Source organism: Drosophila grimshawi, unplaced genomic scaffold (genome assembly GCF_018153295.1).
Source record: "Drosophila grimshawi isolate 15287-2541.00 unplaced genomic scaffold, ASM1815329v1 contig_848, whole genome shotgun sequence".
Taxonomy (NCBI): Eukaryota; Metazoa; Arthropoda; class Insecta; order Diptera; family Drosophilidae; genus Drosophila; species Drosophila grimshawi.
The window spans coordinates 20,829,099-20,848,949 of NW_025063692.1; the positions used below are offsets into that span (position 1 = coordinate 20,829,099).

Here is a 19,851-nt window from a genome sequence, read left to right on the forward strand (position 1 = left end):
CCGGGGAATGAAAGAGCTGCAGGCAAATGCAATTTCCACTTGGCACAATGGACTTGCATTAGGCGACACCTGGCGGTGGCTGGCGGCAAATTGCACAAGTTGCCAGACTGAATGTGCAAACGGGCTGGCAGCTCCTTTGTTTTGCTTAGTTTGTGGGGGGCATTCGAACCATCCTTAACATCGAATTGCCAAACCGTTGTCGAACCGCAAATGAACCGCTAATCTCCATAGATGAATAGCACAGCACAGCGGGACGGGACAGCGTTTCATTTTAAATTGCCAGAGTTGCCAACTTGCGGTTTTTCTTTCTTTTTTTCTTTTTGGCAAGTGCCAATTGAAATAAAAAACTTGCCAACAAACTTGAAAGCTTTTCACTTAAATGGAGTGGTTTGTGCAAAGTGAGGTTTTGTGTTTTGGGCCGCAGAGGTTGAAGGAGGAGATCGATCTAAGCTGAACTGAAGCATTTGGCTTGTAGTTATTTAAGCTTTCGAAAAAGGGTTATAATCCTCTTCTGCTTGCCGTACCAAGTCAAGTTTCACTCTCAGGAAATCCTTTTTATGCTATATGGCACGACTGGCAAAAATTGTTTCCCAAAGATTTGTACAATAACTTTATTTTTGTGAGCATTGCTCCCAATTCTTGGCTCCTGGCAAGAACTTGGCCAACTGCCAGCGAGTTGTTTTCACTTGCAGCAGTTGCATCATGACCAGATTTTATGAAATGATGTTGTTGATGATGTTGATGATCCCAGGGCGTTGTGTGAAGTCTATTTCAACTATTGAGCAATTGACAGATGCATTGTTTCATTGTTTTATTGTCTTAGTGACTGCAGCTGGTGAAACTATTTGGTTTGTTTTTTTGTTTTTTTTTGTGAAACGATTCATTGTCTACCCAAGAAATGCAGAAAGAGTTGAGTAGCTGATTGGAAAAGATTACATCAAAGCAAATGTGCCTCTGGAGTTATACTGACAATGTAACAAGAGTCATAAGACATTTTCTCTTCTTTCTATCATTTATATTTATTTATAAGGTAATAGCAGGCGAATCATCAGTTTAATACCGACCAGTACTGAAAGCAGATCTTAGATTTTCCAATTCTTTCGAATTACAAAATTGACAAAGTAAAGCTGTAAAATCAACAAGTCCATCTAGTTAAGGCATATTTCATCAGATCAGAAGGTTGGTGTGGCAACAACAATTGTCAAATGTTAAGAGCCTGTGTTGTCGATTAATCAAAGAAAATCACAACGGAAATAACTTGGGAAGGAAGCAGAATAACAACAACAACAAGAACAACAAAATGAGGAGAAACAACTGAGATAAGAGGAACGCAATGTGACAGCTGTCAAAGCACAGCAGGATTGTGGCATGAAAACAGATTGAAAGGGGGAAAATGTGAGCGACACAAAGGAAGAAAGGGGAAGAAGGTTAGAGCAATGGAATTGCAAAACAACACACATCGTTTTCTATTGGAATGCAGCAAACATCGAGGGAGAAAAAGAGAGTGAAGAGAGAGAGAGAGAGCTCGAAATTTTCAAGAAAACCACCCGAAAATCTCAGAGGGGGAGAGGGTAGGGGTAGCAGCTGTTGTTGCCATAACAACAACAACAATACTCAATGCTGACGATGATGATGATGATGATTATGGGGGGATGCTCAAGGGGCAGATTTGAGGAGCGGGGGCGGGGGTGCAGAAGAGGGGTGTTGCGGGGCAACTTTACTGTACAGCATAAAGTTGCGTTTAAACGGATTTCATCACGAGGCGCAAAATTCAATTTAATTTATCAACGCCGGCAGCAAAAGTAAAAACAACCCCCCAGCAAGCAAGCAACAACAACAACAACAACAACAGCTCCCAAGGGGGTAGCCGCACAAGGAAGAGGCAGACAGAGCGTGTGTGAGAGAGAGAGAGAGAGAGAGAGAGAGGGATAGAAGCAGGGGGCGGGGAGGGAGGAGTTGGCAGGAGGAATTCGTTTTCTTTTATTTCGCTTCCTTTTCAACAGCTCTTCGACACAACCTGCAAAATGCAATTAATCATTTTCGCTTTTCACGCATTTTCCTTTCACTGGCAACCAATTTGCAACTTATTTTGCATTTTGCAGGAAAAGAAACAAGCGTTTGCTTTTAAGTTTCCATCGTTTCCGAAAGAAAAACCTTAACTGCAACCGTTATTGATAACAGCAAAAAAGCCATTGAACCTGCTCCAATCCCTTTGCGTTGCAAGCAACCCGTTCCTGCCCCTCCTCATCATCAGTTATCTGGCCACACTGATATCATCTGGCATCACGCATAATTAGATCAATTTGCATTTCAAACTCAACTCAAAAGGGAGAGAGAGAGATAGATAGAGCAACAGTTAATTCTCGACCTTCCTTCGTTCCCCCCTCAGCTTGTCCAGCTTGTGGTTAACCCTTTCTGGCTTAATTGGTCATTCAACACACATTTCGCTCAACTCAATACGCTTCTCACTTTAATTGGGCGCCGTCCCACTCTCTCTCTCTCTTTCTCTCACTCTCTCTGTCTCTCTCTAGCTCGATAGTAATCCGGGTTAACTTAATTGATTTCAACGTTTACATTATTATTATTATTGGGATACTAGCTCCTCCATCAACCCCAGCTGCCGCAAGAATGCCAGAATCTTTGTTGGGTTCAGGGCTTCTATCTCGATGAAACTCAGAACATGCATCCCTAGGATGTTGCATCTTCTTTTAGTTAAGGCGACACACTCTGCTATTTCACAAAACCTGCATAGTTCGCTTGTATTAATATTTAGTTTAGTTAGGTGACTTCTTAGTCTACAATGTGCTGTCAGTGAACCGGTGGATATCCTAAGCCAATTGTTATTACTTGGTCAAATCGTTCATGAGTATAGCCACCCAAAAGATATTTAGCTTGTCGGTAGTAGTAGTAGAGAGAGAGAGAGAGATGGAGAGAGAGAGAGAGAGAGAGAGAAAGATTGAGATCTCGAATATATTCCAGCTTGTAAATTAATTCAATTTTTACAGTTCTTAAATAATATGTCGATGTCTATCGATATTTGCAAAACGGGGGCAGTAATCGAAAGAATAAAATAAACTTGAACTGACATACCAAATTTAAAAGTCCCTAGCTCTTATAGTATCTGAAATCGCCGTGTTATTACAGACAGATAGACTACTGGTGCTGATCTCGAGTATATATATTTAATGGGCTCGCAAACGCTTTCTACTTTTGCACAACTCAGGGTATACAAATGAATTTTATATTCAATTTGTGTAGTGATAAACAATTATGGCTAGATGTACCTATATATTTGTAGCACTTGGCCAATCCACAGTCGAATCAACTAACAAGTTCTTAATTAAAGCAACCCATGAACAGTTTCATGAATTTAACATTAGCTCCAGACCCAATTGCCAGGGTGGCGTATACGATTCCATTTAGCACCTGGGCGCCAGACAACAACAACAAAAAAGCAGGTTAAATGGAGAGGAAGAAATAAACTGCAATGCACAAACTATGACAATAAATCGGGTTTAGACTGTGTGCCCAGAGAGAAAGAGAGAGAGAAACCGTAGTTGCTGTCGCATTCAGTGCGTATGCGTGTGTGTGTGTGTGAAGGGGGGGAGTGAGAGGGGAACACATGCAGCAAGTTGAAGGACAGACTGTGGTTGAGGGCAGAAGCATTTAAAAAGCGGAAATCAGGCAGACGACATAAATACACATAGAGCCACAGAAACGGAATGAAAGCGAAAGAGTCTGCACAAGAGAGAAAGAGAGGGTCAACGATAGGGAGAGAGAGAGAGAGAGAGAGAGAGAGAGAGAGAGAGAGAGAGAGAGAGAGAGAGAGGGAGAAGGAGAGAATTGGAGCTGGTAGCTAACAAGTGCAATGTCGCCTGGGCAGACACAGCAGGGCCGACCACAGACTGGCAGACAGACAGACAGACAGACAGACAGACAGAGAGGGTGGCAGAGTAGCTGAAAAGCGGGCATTATTCTGGTCACACCCGACCATTAAGGAGGCATCACCTGCGTGCCACGCCCACATTGAGCTTAGGCCTCCCAGACGGGCTTAAGAAGCACTTTGTTTATTCAGCGCCTCAGATAATTGCATGCAAAGCGATTTTTCATTAGTGCTTCGTGATAAAAAAAAAAATAAACGCAGCTGCAAATGAGGAAGAACGCTTCAAGGCTAGCTTGAAGTATTTCAAATGTAGAGTGGAAAAAACATTGAAAGCTTGTATTTGATTATCTACAACATAAGTGTTAATCAAATAAACGCTTTCAATGCTACAATATAATGCTACAATGCTACATCATCTTCTCAATCGGTAATTTATTGAAGGGACTTTGATTATTAGGGATATTGACAAAAATTTTAACTAACCAACTGCTTTACTTTTGCAAAGAATGCACAAATAAGAACAGACTGAACAAACGACACACAAATCTATAGTGGATATTGCTTAATGAGTACAGATTATCAGTGGGGTCTGATGCCCGCATGAATAATATTATAAAACAAGCTTTGCTTAGAGTAGAAAAGAAAACCAGGCTTTAATCATCATTTTGTATCCATATTTTCGAATGAAATTTTGTGTTTATCTTTGGACACAAGTAGAAGCTTTGAAGAAGCCAATAAATATATTTGGGCGGGCATCAAGACTCAGACTTCAGACTTCAGGCAATAAATGTTTCCATGGTCGCCTAGGTACGTATATCTATAATATACGTATATGTATATGAAAGATATGAGTGTACTCATAAATGCTCCACACATAAGCACACACACACCACTTTGGACAAAACCACTTGGCACTTGGCATCTCAATTGTGGAGTGCCTTTTGTCCTCCTGTGACAATAAACTTGAATTATGGCCACAAGCCATATGCATAAATGCATAGAAACCAGGACCAGCATAAGTATCTCAGTCATACGCGTATCTGCATACAGATATCTACCTCTGTGTGTATCTGTACCTGTATCTGCATCTGTATTTATATTTGTATCTGTATATCTATCTGCATCTGCATCTGCACCTGTGCCTGTGCCTGTGGATGTTTGTGTGTGTTTGAGCTCTCAGGCAATGCAGAGACCATGATCTCAGCATTAAGCTTACCGCACTGTTGTGTGGGGCGCCAGGATGGAAGAGTGGGGCTTTTGTTTTGAGGGGCTTAGTTATGGGCACTTTGCATCATTTTACATACCTGCAATGAGAGAGAAACACAGAGAGAGAGAGAGAGAAGTAAGTAAAACATATTTAAAACTGGCTATGAGTTGTAATACAGCTTTAATATTATAATTTCATATGTAGTGCATGGCAAATGGATACATATATATATATATATATATATATATATATATGGCAGAATGTGTCGCCTTAGCTAGAAGAAGAAGCAGCATCCTAGGGGCGCATGTCTTGAATTGCAAAGACATAGAAGACCTCAACCCAACAAAGATCCTTACGTTCGTACGGAAGTTGGGGCTGATGGAGGAGCTATAAGCTCAGAAGGTGGCACAATAGATCAAATAGGTCGCGGTGCAGCTTCCCCAATAATAATAATAATAATATATATATATATATATATGCATATGCCAATTCTATGCGATATCTTTGTTATAATCGAAATAATAATTCTAATTTCACAACTCAATAAAATGAAGAGAGAGAGATGGTAAGGGAAGGTGAGGGGTTGTGAGGGAAAAGAAAACATGTAGTGTTGTGGATAAAGTGAAGATAAAGTTAGAGAAATGAAATAGCTTAATTTGATGTCGTGAACGACTACAGCGGAATTGTTATTGCTGTCATTATAAATAATGTGCGCGACAACCCTGGCAGAGAGATCAATGCTGTGCGCCGTTGTAATTGTTCTAAGCACAACACTGCTATTGTTGATTGCATTTAACCCCCGCTCGCAATGAAATTAGAGCGCAAACATTTCAATTTTTATATCGCCCCGACCCGAAGGAGTCACGACATCCACACACACACACACAATTCGGTGGTGGCAGCGTCTAAGCGGTGCGGGGCATGACGGGTGGGTGCATTAACCTTTCAGACACCGGTTGACACCAGAAAAGCGACGTCGAGCTGCAAGTTTTCCACATTTTCAACCATCACCTGAACTGAGCAGCAGTCGACAAAAACAAAAACAAAAACAACAACAACAAAATGAAGTCAAGCCACATCTGTTGGCATCCAGAAATGCTGTTGTCCTTTCCCAATATGCGTCTGTTTAAGGCCCTCCATTTATTAATTTATTTTTTTTTTTCATATGAAACACAATAAGTCCCATAATAAATAGCAGCATTTATTCATGTAATCTTTTTGGTGCCATAACTTTGTCGAAAGTAAGCCATTCCCCATATGGTATACATTTTTCAACAAATTTTTTTCTCTTCTTTTATATGGTATTTAAAAAGTATATATGGTATATATATATATAAACGTGCTATTTTCATTTGCAATGCTTTCTTAATAGTCTTTCGTTTGTTTAAACGCGGTTTCTGTAGTGAATATTTCGTTAATTTATGGGACACATAAAATCAATCATAAAATAAATGCCTTGCTTTTGGATTGGCTCTTAACTAATGAGAAATAGAAGAACCAAATGCAAAGAATGGTAAAAAGCAACCCCGTCGATAAGGGTACCGTTGACAGGCTGTGCTATTGGCATTCCCTGCCCAATCGAATGCCAATCGATAAGCAATAATGGCAACTCTCGATGCCAGCAATGCCGACGGCAGGCAACAGTTTGACCAGAATCCACCCACTCCCCCGTTATCCCCTCTTGAGCCGGTAACCACCCTCGAACTGCAGATGACATAGATGCACAACTTAAATGGGCCTGACTAGATTTTGGTCACAGTCACCCCACTGAACACCCCTAGGAGAAACAAAAAGAAAAGAAAAAAAAACATACTAAAAATAGAATAGAAAAGTGTTAAAAATGCAGCCCACAAAATTGCAAGGAACATGTGAAACTGGCGGCTGGCTGCCTATTGTGATTTGTTGCGCTAGTTTCACCCTATTTCTTATCCAATACCCTGTATAAAAGCGAGTATGTAGTGTAGCTGGACCAGACTGAAGAGTATAACTCTGTATCCATCATGAATTATGTATTAATTATGAGAAACAATAGTCCGGTCGATCTGCTCTTTTTGAGTACGTTAATAAGCAAGTCAATTCCAGAAACTGTAAGATTTCCATTTTCGCTCCCCCCGAAATCGAGAAAAATAAACTTCAAAGTCGAATATTTCATAAAAAAGAAACCTTAATTTCTACTTCCTCCCAACTATAGAATAATAAAAGAGACTCCTTATGCATATATATAGTTCATATTATAATATAGCCCATACATATCAAGTGTCGCTTCGATTTCAGGTTACTTTCCCCGCTCAGACCGGAATACAGGGTGTCTTTTGGTCATAATGTACTTACTTCTTTTTTTTTACGAATTTTTTTACGGTAGCCCATAAAAAAGAAATCATCAAAAGCTGCTGCGACACGTGGCTGGGCTGTTAACAGGATTCGGGAAACGCTACAAATAAATCCAACAATTGGTACGAGAATCACAAACGAAGTGAAACGAAATGATTGTCGGGCATTTAAGTCAATTTGGACTTGAACGAGTTGCGAATTACATGCTGATATCATTAAAGCACAACAGTCACTGGAATTGACTGCATCTCTCCCAGTCTCTATCTCTCTCTCTCTCTCTCTCTCTCTCTCTGTTTTTTTTTCTCTGACTCTCTTCCACTTTGTAGTTCGGTGCATGGCATCGTAAAGTTGCACAAATTCAATTTGCTTGTGGCAACATCTTCCAGAGCACTTTGGCACGTTATGTTCTGCAGCCCGTAAAGAATGAAATGTTTATGCAAACAGTTTAGGGCCCCGGCCAAGTCCAGCCCACTCCAATGTTAAAGCCCCGACAGAGGTACAAGCCCAAGTATCCGGCCATTTCTATGCTAAACGTTTGTTTACCGTCTAGTTACATGCTTCAGCAGCGACGGGACAAAAAGGGGCCCTCCTTCTGACTGCACACGAAACTGTTTAACGAGCTTCGTGTGGATGCAACACATTGGCCAACAGCCAGCAGGAGCAGCAGGAGCAGCTTCTTTCCGGCCAAGGTTGGTTGCAAGGGTGCAGTACGTGGCGCAGAACTATGCACCAGGGACTCATAAATAACAGCGACAGACTGACAGACTGACAGAGAGAGAGAGAGAGAGAGAGAGAGAGAAAGAGAAAGAGAGAGCGAGTGAAAGGAGGGGGGTTGAGAGGAGAAATGCAAGACATATAATTGCCCTACGGCAACAATACATAAATATATATAGACAGACGTTCACTTGCCAGCCGGCGAAATTTGTATTTACGTGTACACTTCAATTACGGATCCTTGAAAATGCGAAAGGCACTTTACTCAGCTGGTAATTTACTAAGCTAGCGAGTTCGACTGGGAGATACCCTGTAACAAAGTCATTCCTTATCAGAAGTCGTACACTTCAATCATAGAAAACTATGGCTATTAGTGCCTATCGTAAGTAATCGATCGTTATCGATATTAATGGAGACCGTGAAACTTATCTAATCGAATATGATCTTCTTATTTATACTATTCTAACTAAGTCACTCAGATATCGGGCATCCATAATATCTAATCTTGAGTTTGTATTCTTTTGCACCTGCTCGCTCTCAAACAGTTCTGTGCCGTTTACCATCTTATATGGCATTGTCTTAATAATTGTTTTGATGAGCAACGCATTGCATTTTCCACTTCCGTCTGAGCTCGGCAGCAAGTTGATTGAGTTACAGTTTGCTTTAGAGATTTCCGCTTCTCAGCGTATCAAGGTCAAAATGAGGGCTGGCTCGAGGGCGAGGGCGAGGGTTGGATGAGCGAACCAAAACGAAACTTAAATTCACCCCGACGACTTGGAATTGTTGATTATGAGTACATGGCACGCATTTCCTGAGCTCGTTTCTAATTCCAATTCCAATTCCCATTCCAAAGACGACACCCACTCCCACAACCCACTGCCACTGCCACTGCTACTTCGCCTTCCTTTCCATTCCAAGCCATTGACAACAGAAACTAATAGTTAAAACTACAAATGAATTCACACCCTTCGGGTGGCCAAACCAAATGTTCTGATCGCCAGTGCGTGAGTGTGAGTGTGTGTAGGTGTGTGTGTAAATGGGTGCGTGTGTGAATGAGCTTCTGTTGAGACTTTTGACATTTTGCATTTGACCCGACAAAAATTTGAGTAGCATTTAGATTTAATTTTGAGTTAGAAATTGAAATGAATGCACCTGAATGCTATTTACATGCAAACTTAAATTCAAAATTATTTCCCAACGTAAATATTTGAATAGAAATACAATTTAGGCAAGTGGTGGCTTCGTGTGCTCTGTGAGCACAGCAGCATAGCATCAATAATTCAAAGGAACTGTATTTATTGCGAATAGTTCGCAAACGCCTCCAGTGAACACATAAGTTATTCACTTGCACACCCTTAAAAACCGGCACGTTTCAGAGCTGTCAACCCAGCTGATTGGCCGCTTACAAATAAAAATATAGAAGTTAACTAACTGCTAGAAAAGTTTCGACAAAAAGTTGAAGATATTCAATTCAGCAACGAACCAAACCACAGCACTTGTCAATCAATCGTGCTGACTGACTGACTGACTGACTGGCCACACTGTCAATTAGCGATGACACTCACGCGATTTAAGTAAAGCCAGCTTCGATAAAGAATAGCAAAAGTTGATGACATCAAAACTAATGATTGAATATATCAGTCAGACATTGAGTGCATTGCTTCTTGATTTTTTCGTTGATTGACCGATTGATCTATGATTGATACAAATGAAAAAAGCTTTCATATGAGCTGATTCTTGAAATTGTAAAAAAGGAATACTTTCTGAAACGCTTTAAAAATGAGAAAAAAATGTGTGTATAATGAATAAGTTGGGCACGGCACAGGCAAACACGTCCGACCCCATTGAGTAAATATATATTCTTGATCAACATCAATTGTCAAATTAATTTATCCTTGTCTGTTCGTCCATCTGTCTTTAATACGGTGATGATCTGACAGACTATGACAGCTGGCGATTTAAAATTTGGAATATTAATATTCATTTACCATATGCAGATCAAGTTTATTTAGCAGTAAAAGACACAATTTTGCCAGCCAATTTATATATAATACACCCTGACATATTATTGACCAACTGTAATAATTGAATTGAATTGAAGATCGAATAAAACTAAGGCATCGTAGCTTGCTTAAGCTCATTGCTCTCCATAGACCAATTTAAGCTGTTTACACTGGCAAGTGGCAACTGGCAACTGGCAACTAGCAACTAGCAACGATCATTAAAAAGTGCTCAAGTGCTGCCTAAAACACACCAGGAGAGTCGGTAGGTGCTGCAAGACATTGGATAGCGCCAAACACACAAAACAATCGCGGAAAGCAGGGTCTGTGTTTGGCCTGATGCTAATGGAGCGCAAGGAAGGCCAGAGTGGTGGGGATGAGGGCGAGGGCTGGCTAGGCAAATCAGAAATAACAAAGTCAAGGGGCAATATCCTGTAATCATAACATTTTCAACTTGCACATGTAGCCGCCATAAAGCAGCTGCAGCTCAAGCAACAGCAACAACAACAACAATAACAATTGCAATGCGCACTCAATAAATTTCAATTAACCAAACAGCGGCCAGTGCATTGCATTTTCCCACTGCAGTTTATGGTTTTTCTTTTGTTTCGCCCTCTTTTCATCTTCCATATTTTCTGCAGATACCCTGTAAGGGGTGCCATACGCTAGCCAGGTATATTCTATATCCCATTCAATTGCTACGTTGAGGTGCGGTAATTTGTAAATTAATATACCCTATGCATTCCACATATTACAGGGAATTACCCAGTCCGGCATTCAATAGTTGTGCATCCTATTTGGTATTTTCCATTGTGCATAGCACATTGCAAATGGCTTTTAATTCATATATCTACATTATTTCAATGCTTTTGTCCCTGTCCGCCCACGAGACCTTTTTCCAATATGCAAATTACTGACATTTCAGATACTTATTAAACATTTCAGATATACATATATAAATAAATATATTATCAATGCCCTTTTCAATTATGAATCAAATATGTGTCTAGTTATGTATATATTATGTACCTGTTGGTGATAATTACTATTTTCTATACCCTAACTTAATTTTAGATGTGCCCGCGAGCAACATTTTAATAAACAACTTTTGAAGCATTTCATCCACTTTCGAAACATTTTTGGTTGTGCTATTAAATTGTCTGCTTCGTTGTTCTACTTAGCTCACGATTTATTTTCATGAGATTTACTTTAGTGTAATCATTATGAATTTAAGGCAAATTTCGGCCATGTTTTGTATTTGCTCTCTTTTGGCCATTATACAGTGTCTGGCAGCAGCAATGTAATTTGAAACACTTGAAGAAAAAACTTGGCTAAGCCGACAGATTTTAAATAAAATAAAATAAAATAAAATATATATAGAGATTATCTTTTGTCTCGTTCAAAATATAAAAGAAATCAGGCATTGCTTAAATCCGATAAGGAGAGCTTCGAGCTTCTACAAAATACAAACTCTCAACTTAAGTTGTCTGTTATTTCTTCAAGTGTTTCATTGTTATATGAGCTTCTATTGTAACGACTGTGTGCGCCAGCATGTGTGTGTGTGTGTGTATAAGTGTGTGTATTTGATGTATCTAATGACTTTAATAATGCTGAAGTGGGTGCAAAAAATAGCGTCTCGAGGGGTGACGCGTATCCCACAGCCCAACTGAACTGTTCTGTTCTGTGGATGAGGTGAACCCTCGGTGCCATTGAGTCTCAGCGCCTCAGTCCAGCTATTCTGTTCAGTAGTCCTGCAGACCTGCAGTCCATCAACGGCATGATTCATGCTACACTTACAAACATTCAACTAAATAGTAAGCGACTTTATATACCCGAATACACCCGAATACTTGTATATATTGTACATAAGACCACTACTACATCAAAAGTCACCCTCGCGATTTCCGTAGTTTGAAAGTGTGCGGTGTTCTTGGGCCAATTTTGCAATTTGAACGTCGAACATAAAGAATTTCACTTCTTGTTCATAATTTTTGCTTTACTTATTTTATTTGATTTGATTTGATTTGATACACTGTTCAAAATGGGTAAAAAGTATGCAAGAAAATTGAGCAAATTGTATATATAGCAAGCAAAGCGAAATCTCATTAATATTCTTGATCAGCCAGTCGTGATTTTAGTTGTTCCAACTAAAGGCGAAATTGATAAATAGAAGCAAACAAATATATATTATATTACTTTTATAGGGTATCTGCTTATGGTCTAGTCAGAAGTTGTGGGCGTGGCGTGGCGTTGCGTTGCGTTGCGCTGCGTTGCGTTGCGTAGATTGGTCTTGCAATTGATTCGTGTCGAAAATACTTCCGCAATTGTCAGAGCGAGTAGTTTTCAGATGGCTGTCAACACTTGAAACCGAGTCGCAGACAACATCCCATAAAAGCATGCGATATGATATATTATGGTATGGTGTATGGGATATGGGATATGATTTTATGTGGTATGTTGGATGTTTCATTACTCTGCTATGCGCCATCAATTCATTCATTCACACATTCAAACATTCACTCATTCACTCATTCATTCATGCACCCAGACCAGACTGAACCAAGTGGCATTTGCCATTTCCGATGTCTACTTCAAAGCAGTCTTGCTGCCTGCTGCCTGCTTCATGATTTCTTTTTTCTCTTTTCGCCTTCTAGTCTTTTCTCTTTTTCTCCTTATTCGTCTCTTTTCGTCATTTTTTATATCTTTTTTTTTGTTTTTTGCATTTGATAGCACATTTCCGGCAGCGTCTTGTTGATTTTCGCTCTATTTTTGGCTGAGGCGTGCACAGATGCAATGCGTTTATATGATTAAAAGACCCGAACTTGTTTCGTTTCATTCCCGTTTCATGCCAGTTGCCAGTTGCCAGATGATACCACAGGGTGTGCTCTACTTGAATCTATCTAATTTATGAGCTTTACGTTTCTAGTTTCATAAACATTGTTTGATGCAAATTGAAGCTGTTGCCAGTGCCTGGCAAGCTGCTACTTTTCTGTTATATCTGTTATATCCAGATAATCCCTAGCTTTGTTATTGGTTTAATATTTTAGGTAAACACTACTTTTTTGTAAGCTAAGCAGCAGCTGTCTGTTTCTTATTTGTTGCAGATAATCCCTAGCCTTGTTATTGGTTTCATATTGACCTTAACTTGTTCCCGTTCGAAAGTGCTTTAAATATGCTATGAATTGGTTTATTTTCTTTTTAGCAATGGAGTCGCAACTCATTCTCGCTCACACGTAGTATAATGAGCTGAACTGAGTTCAACTGCATTACTTATGCAAATTTGAGTCAAGTGGCATTTGTTAGGCATGCGTAACGCATGCACAGGGTGTCAATTGCACTGCCAGCAGTTAATTGAAAAGCTCAGCCAATCCCCCTTTCCAATATCTGTATATATATATATATATATATATATATATGTGTGTGTGTGTGTGTGTGTGGAAAACGAATTGGAATCAGGCCAACATTTTGGCTTTTCAAGTGGTCTGCTCAAATACACCGAATGTATTTTTTAAAATGGGTATGGTTCAATTAGATTGGCATAATGTATAAGTATGTATATATATATGCATATATTTATATGTATATATATAAATATATATATGTCCAAATATTGCCCAAACAATTTACTAATATGCATGTTTTTATAGGATAACCACTAGTCGAGCAGTACTCTCATCTCGCACACTTCTGCTTGCCTAGTTGTCGACTGTTTTCTTTGGGCCAACTTGACACGTGCCAATGGCAGTGGGAAGGGGAAGGGGAAGGGGAAGGGGCATGGGTACGGGCGCGGGCCGGGGGAAGGGGCGTGTCTTATCTGCGACACGCATCTGCGGCCATGGCCTTTGTCTTCTGCCGGCCCTGCATTTAATTGCCGTGGCGCAGCAGCCCACACCAAAAAGTAAAATCATAGCCAGATCGACCGGGCCCAAATCCAAATCCACTCGCACTCGCAATACACCAATTCGAATTCAAAAATCCCATATAGCAAAGCCAACCCTGGCCCATTGCGGATTCGCATTTGTTGCTTTTGGGTCTGTTTGGTTAATTGTTTGCTTTTTGGTATTGTTTTTTGTTATTTTTGTGCTCTTGTTGTTGTTGTTGTTGTTGTTGTTGTTGTTGTTGTTGTTGTTGTTGTTGTCGTTGCTGTTGTTTGCCAGCCAGCATCAATTTAGGCCGCATTTTGCGCTTAATTTACCAGGCATCCGTTTCAGAACACATATCCGTAGCTATATTTGTATCTTCAGCTTTATATATCTGTAACTGTGTGTGTGTGTGGGTATGTGTCTGTCTGTATCTCTGTATCTGTATCTTTATCTTTATCTGCACTGCACCAGTTATATCTTTCTTGATTTTGCGCCACATTCATTTTTTCTTTGTTGCCAATGGTTTTGAATTTCGATTTCAATGCTTTTACTATCACTGAACAGCAGTCCGATTTTGTTTTGACTGGCAACAAGTCACGAATCTGTGAAATGAAAGATTGCCTCATTGTTTTATTTCAATCACAAGAGCATAACTTCAATGTTCGTAAGCTTTAGCTGATCACCAAAGCAAAAGTTGTTCAGCATTTTCTATGACTTAAAACTCATAAGTTTATACTTTCTTAAAGATCTGCAACTTATTTGAAGATCATTTAAAGCTTTTTTTCAATATGAGCTGAAGCTTTCTGACAAAAAATTGCACATATTATTAGTGTTCTTCTTTAAGGTTCATATTATCTGATAATGCACATATATGGAGATATTGTGTATAATTTATTTACGTATGGTCGTCTTCTTCTTTTCCTCCCAATTTGCATGTGTTGAATGTTTTGGGCTTGGGCCGTGCGGCAGACGTGACTTTTGGGCCGTGTCGTTGTTGTACTATGTGACTTAATGGCGAATATTTGAGTTTCATAAATCAGATAGACAAACTATAATCGCAACAATAACAGCAACAACAACAACAACAATAACAATTGTTCCAGCGATTGCCTAGCCTATGGAAGTTACAAAAAACAATTCCGATTCTAATTTGAATGGCTTTTAAATAGTCCGGAATGAACCGGAGTAAACTCGTAACGCATATCGTATATATCATTCAAATCATTCATATATCATTCACATCGAGTCATTTGGGATTTTAGCTGATTGCACAATCTGTCGCCTGAGAATTCTTGCTCTCGTTAATGAAAGTACCACTAAATGCAAAATACTGAACTCAATAATACTTAATACTAAATAAATGCTTGCCCATTATTTATTATGACTACGTGACGTTCATTTGCTTTGCACTTAAAGCTTAACGAGCAGCCCTATATATATATATATATATATCTATATGGGTATACTTATATTAAACAGTCATGAATTCGCCGCTGGTGTTTTATGACTGGAACTACAAGCACCAAATGGGCACATTCCTTTTTCAAGGTAATAATATATATCATGTTGGCAAAATGTGTGTGTTTTGGCAGGTTCTATCTCATTAGAGTGCTTCACAAAATAAGTCAAATGCATTCATTGCAAACTTAAAGAGGAACAAAATGAGCTTATACATTTATATAGTATTAGAATCAAGTTGTGTTGAGTTTATCAAACTAAATATGCAAATGCTTATATTATTTTTGATTATAGATTTCAAAATTCGAATATGTTTAGCCAATTATCAATAAGATTTAATGTATGTATAAAAATGCATGCCTATATAGCTACATATGTACAGATGTACAGATGTACATATGTATGTATGTAGTACATGAAAAGCTTTAAGCTCTTTGTGACTTGTCGCGATCCAAACTTGAAATCCGTATGAGCAACAAATTGATATACATTTCAATTTATTCATATGCATGCATGTATTTATGTATGCATGTATGTGTGTGTATACGTATGTGTGCCTCTTGAATACAGTTGTTAAGGCTTCATCAATTATTATGCAATGCGGCAACACGATCCCACAATAATAAATTGATGTATCTGTATTTAACATCGAAATGCATATTAATTTCGGAATATTTTGCATTTCAATCACATTAATTGGCTTGTTTGCCTGCTGCTCAAGGTCCCTCTCCCTCTCTCTTTCTCTCTCTCTCTCTCTCGTTCTCCCTCTCTCCAGCATATTAGCGACACCCGCTGCTAGAATACAAGTTTTGCAAGCAGAATACCAAACCCAAAAAAACACGATGCGACGAAATAATTGAATTTGATTAACATGGGAAATGCGCGCTCCACTAAAACAAACAAGAGAAAACGTTGCAGTCGGGAATAGCCGACTGTGAAGTGCGCTGATACCGTTAAGTCAGACCATTCGATAACAGGTGCCCTTTGTGTATTGCCATGAAATGTCGATCTTTGATGTAAGTTCCTTGTAAGCTATCATTGTGATCTATCCTTTAAAATTGCGATAGATACAGGCTTTTATCGGAGCAGTTTCCTAGTAATCGTAACCGAAAAAAATATTAGAGCAGGTTCGTAGTAAGCTGTCTTCCAAGTTTGGCAATATGCATTTCAGATTATGGGCGTGGTCTGAAAATGTATATGTATGGCGATCTTTAAAGGACATCGTCAACAACCTACCAACTAATTTGGGTGATTGTAGCTTCAATATTGAGAGAGATTTGTGGCTTTATCGATTTGATCGATTTCGTAGCCTCCTAGTGGACGTAGAACCCTGACTAGGCCCTGACGTCGGCGCAGACTAGTCAATAAAAAAATAAAGTGGCCGTCATACAGACGGACAGAAGGACAGACAGCATGATGGAAATTGCACAAAGCGAATATACTCTGATACCGAAGGTAATCAGAGTATACAAATCAACAATGAACGACTGCAACAGCAACAGCAGCAACAGCAGCAACAACAATACATCAACAAGAAGAGAACAAGTGCAACAGAAGTACCCATTTGGATGTTGCTGTTCTTGTTTTTGTTGTTGTTGTTGTTGTGTTTGTTGATGTTGCTCAAATATGCGTTATGATGTTGCTGGCATCAGGAAGATGTTGCTACGAATGGCTGTGAAAAGAAAGTGAGTGAATGATCGCATTTACATACATACACACACACATACATACATACATACATACACAGGTATGTTTGTTTATGTACAAGATATTTTGGTTTGTTTGGTTTATAAAAAAAAAGCTTTTCTGCTTACCTGTGCGCAAAATGCAGCGAGAAATGTTAAAATCCAAAGCCAGCGATGTTGCTGAGCTACTTTTATTGTTTTTATTGCTACTGCTGGTTGCTGCTGCTGCTGCTGCTGCTGCTGTCTTTTGAGTCGAATTCTTGTTGTTGCTTTGCTCAGCGTGTACAACATGTTGTGGCCGTGTTGTTGCTGTTTTTGTTGTCTAGTGCTCGTCGCTATCGTGGCTGAAAACTGTTGTTGTTGCTGCTGCTGCTGCTGTTGTTGGTGTTGTTGCTGCTGCTGCTTTTGTTAATATTTTCCTCTTGTTTTTTTTTTCAGCTAATTTCTTTTGATTTTCGACATTTTCAAAACGAGCGTAGTTTTTGTTTTTAACAAATGCATTGTTTTCAATTTGTTTACAATTGGATTTTGTGTATTTTTGTATCTAGGACTTTCCTCACGTCATTCTACGAGTGTGTTATAGAGAGAGAGCGAGAGAGAGGGGGAGAGAGAGAGCGAGAGTGAGTTACGCGAACAAATATTTTGAAGAGAGGCAAAGAGAGACTGCCAACAACGACAAGTAAAAAGTGTACGCGTGTGCGTGTGTGTGTATGGGCTAAGCTCAACTTTTGCTGCCGATCAATATCACCTTCTCTCTCACACACACACACACACGCACACACTGCGTTGCTGCCAACGATTTCTGCTTCTTGTTGCTGGCGGCGCCTGCGCCAAAGTTTGTTTTTTTTTTCAGACTGTTGCTGTTGGCAAGCTTTCGATTTTTTTTCTTGTATATTTAAGCTAGTTTTTGTTTTGTTATCGTGCAATTTACATTTTGTCGAATGACGTCATAGCAAAAGTTAGCCACAAAACATAAATACGCACAACGACAACAACAACAACAACGAAAACATGTATATGCCAATAAAAAGAAATCAACAACTTTTGAGAAACCAGTTTTGATTTTAAAACTAAAGTTTATTCCCTTGTTTCTTGTTGTTGTTGCTTGTTGCTTGTTGTTGTTGCTTGTTGCTTGTTGATTGTTGCTTGTTAATAACATTGCCGTATGCAAAAAAGGCCTTCAACTTTGTTGCTGAGAGCAACTCAACTTGGCCGAGAGAGAGAGAGAGAGAGAGAGAGAGAAAGAGAGAAATCTTACACATTTTTTTACACACAGAGAATACTCTGGCGAGTCGCGAGCTTAGCGAAAGAGATACAAGATCAAAGCTTGAGCCATTGTTCTGTCATTTACTAGAGAACCAGTAAACACCAACAACAAACAGTAAATAAAGCTTGAGAAACAGCAAAAACAACAACAACCAAACACAATTCAAAGCTCAAAAAACGAGTTTTTATTTGAGTTTAATTAATGAGTTTTGACGTTAATTTAGGACAAGTTTCTAAGCACAACAAAAAACCAAACAAAATATTTTTGAATAATTTTTATAATAATAATTTAATGTTCTCAAATTCATTCACAAATCCAAACAAAATCACAAAGAGTGAACGAATTATATTCAAGTGAAACAACTACAAAAAACGAATATTTAAATTAAAAACCGATAGCAAGAAAAGCAAAATAAAAAACAAACGCGACACTTGCAAGGGTGGGGGAGGGGAGGGGTGAAAGCGACGGCATGTAATAACAACAAGCAAAACAACAAAATCGGCTGATGCTAATGCCGGTGTTGCCAGTGTTGCTTAGGTGTTGCTATTTCTCTTATTATTATTATTATTATTATTGTTGTTGTTGTTGCTGCTGCTGCGAAACGCGCTCAAAACATCAAAAAGCAACTCTCAATTTCTGCTTTTACTTGGCTACGCTTTGCTGGGCATTTCTTGGCCAAAAATTATACATTTCATGTGTGTGTGTGTTTGTTAATATGTATATGTATATGAAACTCACGAACTTTTTGTATTTAACAGAAAAAAACTACACATATACAATTTTATATTTTTAAATATATATATATGCTCCATACATTTGCGTTCAAAAATTTTTTGCTAACCGTCGCCAAAAAAAAATTACAACAAACAAAAAACAAAAACAACAAAATTGAACACTGGCAGACGCACACACGTAAACAACACGGGGCAACGGCAACGATGAGGGCGACGGCGACGGCACAGCGACAAATAGTATAACGGACGACAATGAGGCAGACACTGACGCGCACCAGAACACGCTCACGGCCAAAACTCAACTGAGTAACAGCGGACTATGGTCGGTGGCTGCGGCAGCGACAGCGGCTCTGCCTGCATCTGCAAGTTGTTTGAGCAAGTGTGCGTGTGTGTGTGTGTTTGTGTATGCTTCGGTGTGTTTGAGTGGGAGAACCCCCAACACTGGGTGGTTGTTTCTGTGCCAGTGCTGCCACACTTGGCGCGCTGTTTGAACTGCTTGCAAGTAGTTTTTGAAAACTAAATATCATTAAACATACGATACTTAATTATACGATGCTTAGTTTTGGCTATATGCAAGAAATGACAATTATTCTGGAGACATAAGGCTTTCATATTAACATATTTAAACGTTACCACACATCTAATATTGTTGTGCGTACCGCCTTGTAAGTTTGTTTTCCTTTAAATTACTGATTTACCTGTGTGAAAG

General features: G+C 39.2%; 1 protein-coding gene and 1 long non-coding RNA gene across 3 annotated transcripts in view; both read right to left on the bottom strand.

Annotated features, from left to right (window-relative positions):
* Positions 1-17,541, bottom strand: part of LOC6565410 (tyrosine-protein phosphatase 10D) — a 48,361-nt gene extending 30,820 nt beyond the window's left edge. For both annotated transcript variants that reach the window (XM_032737861.1, XM_032737860.2), the window contains exon 1: positions 17,271-17,541. In XM_032737861.1, coding sequence (XP_032593752.1) covers positions 17,271-17,432 — 162 coding nt within the window. In that variant the 5' untranslated portion in view covers positions 17,433-17,541. The remainder of the gene's footprint in view (positions 1-17,270) is intronic.
* Positions 17,542-17,644: 103 nt separating this feature from the next.
* LOC122322850 lies at positions 17,645-19,451 on the bottom strand. Its single transcript, XR_006246887.1, has 3 exons — positions 19,223-19,451; positions 18,400-18,491; positions 17,645-17,707 (listed from the first exon to the last, which is right to left on the bottom strand). It is a non-coding gene; the product is annotated as an uncharacterized LOC122322850 (long non-coding RNA).
* Positions 19,452-19,851: the final 400 nt, after the last annotated feature.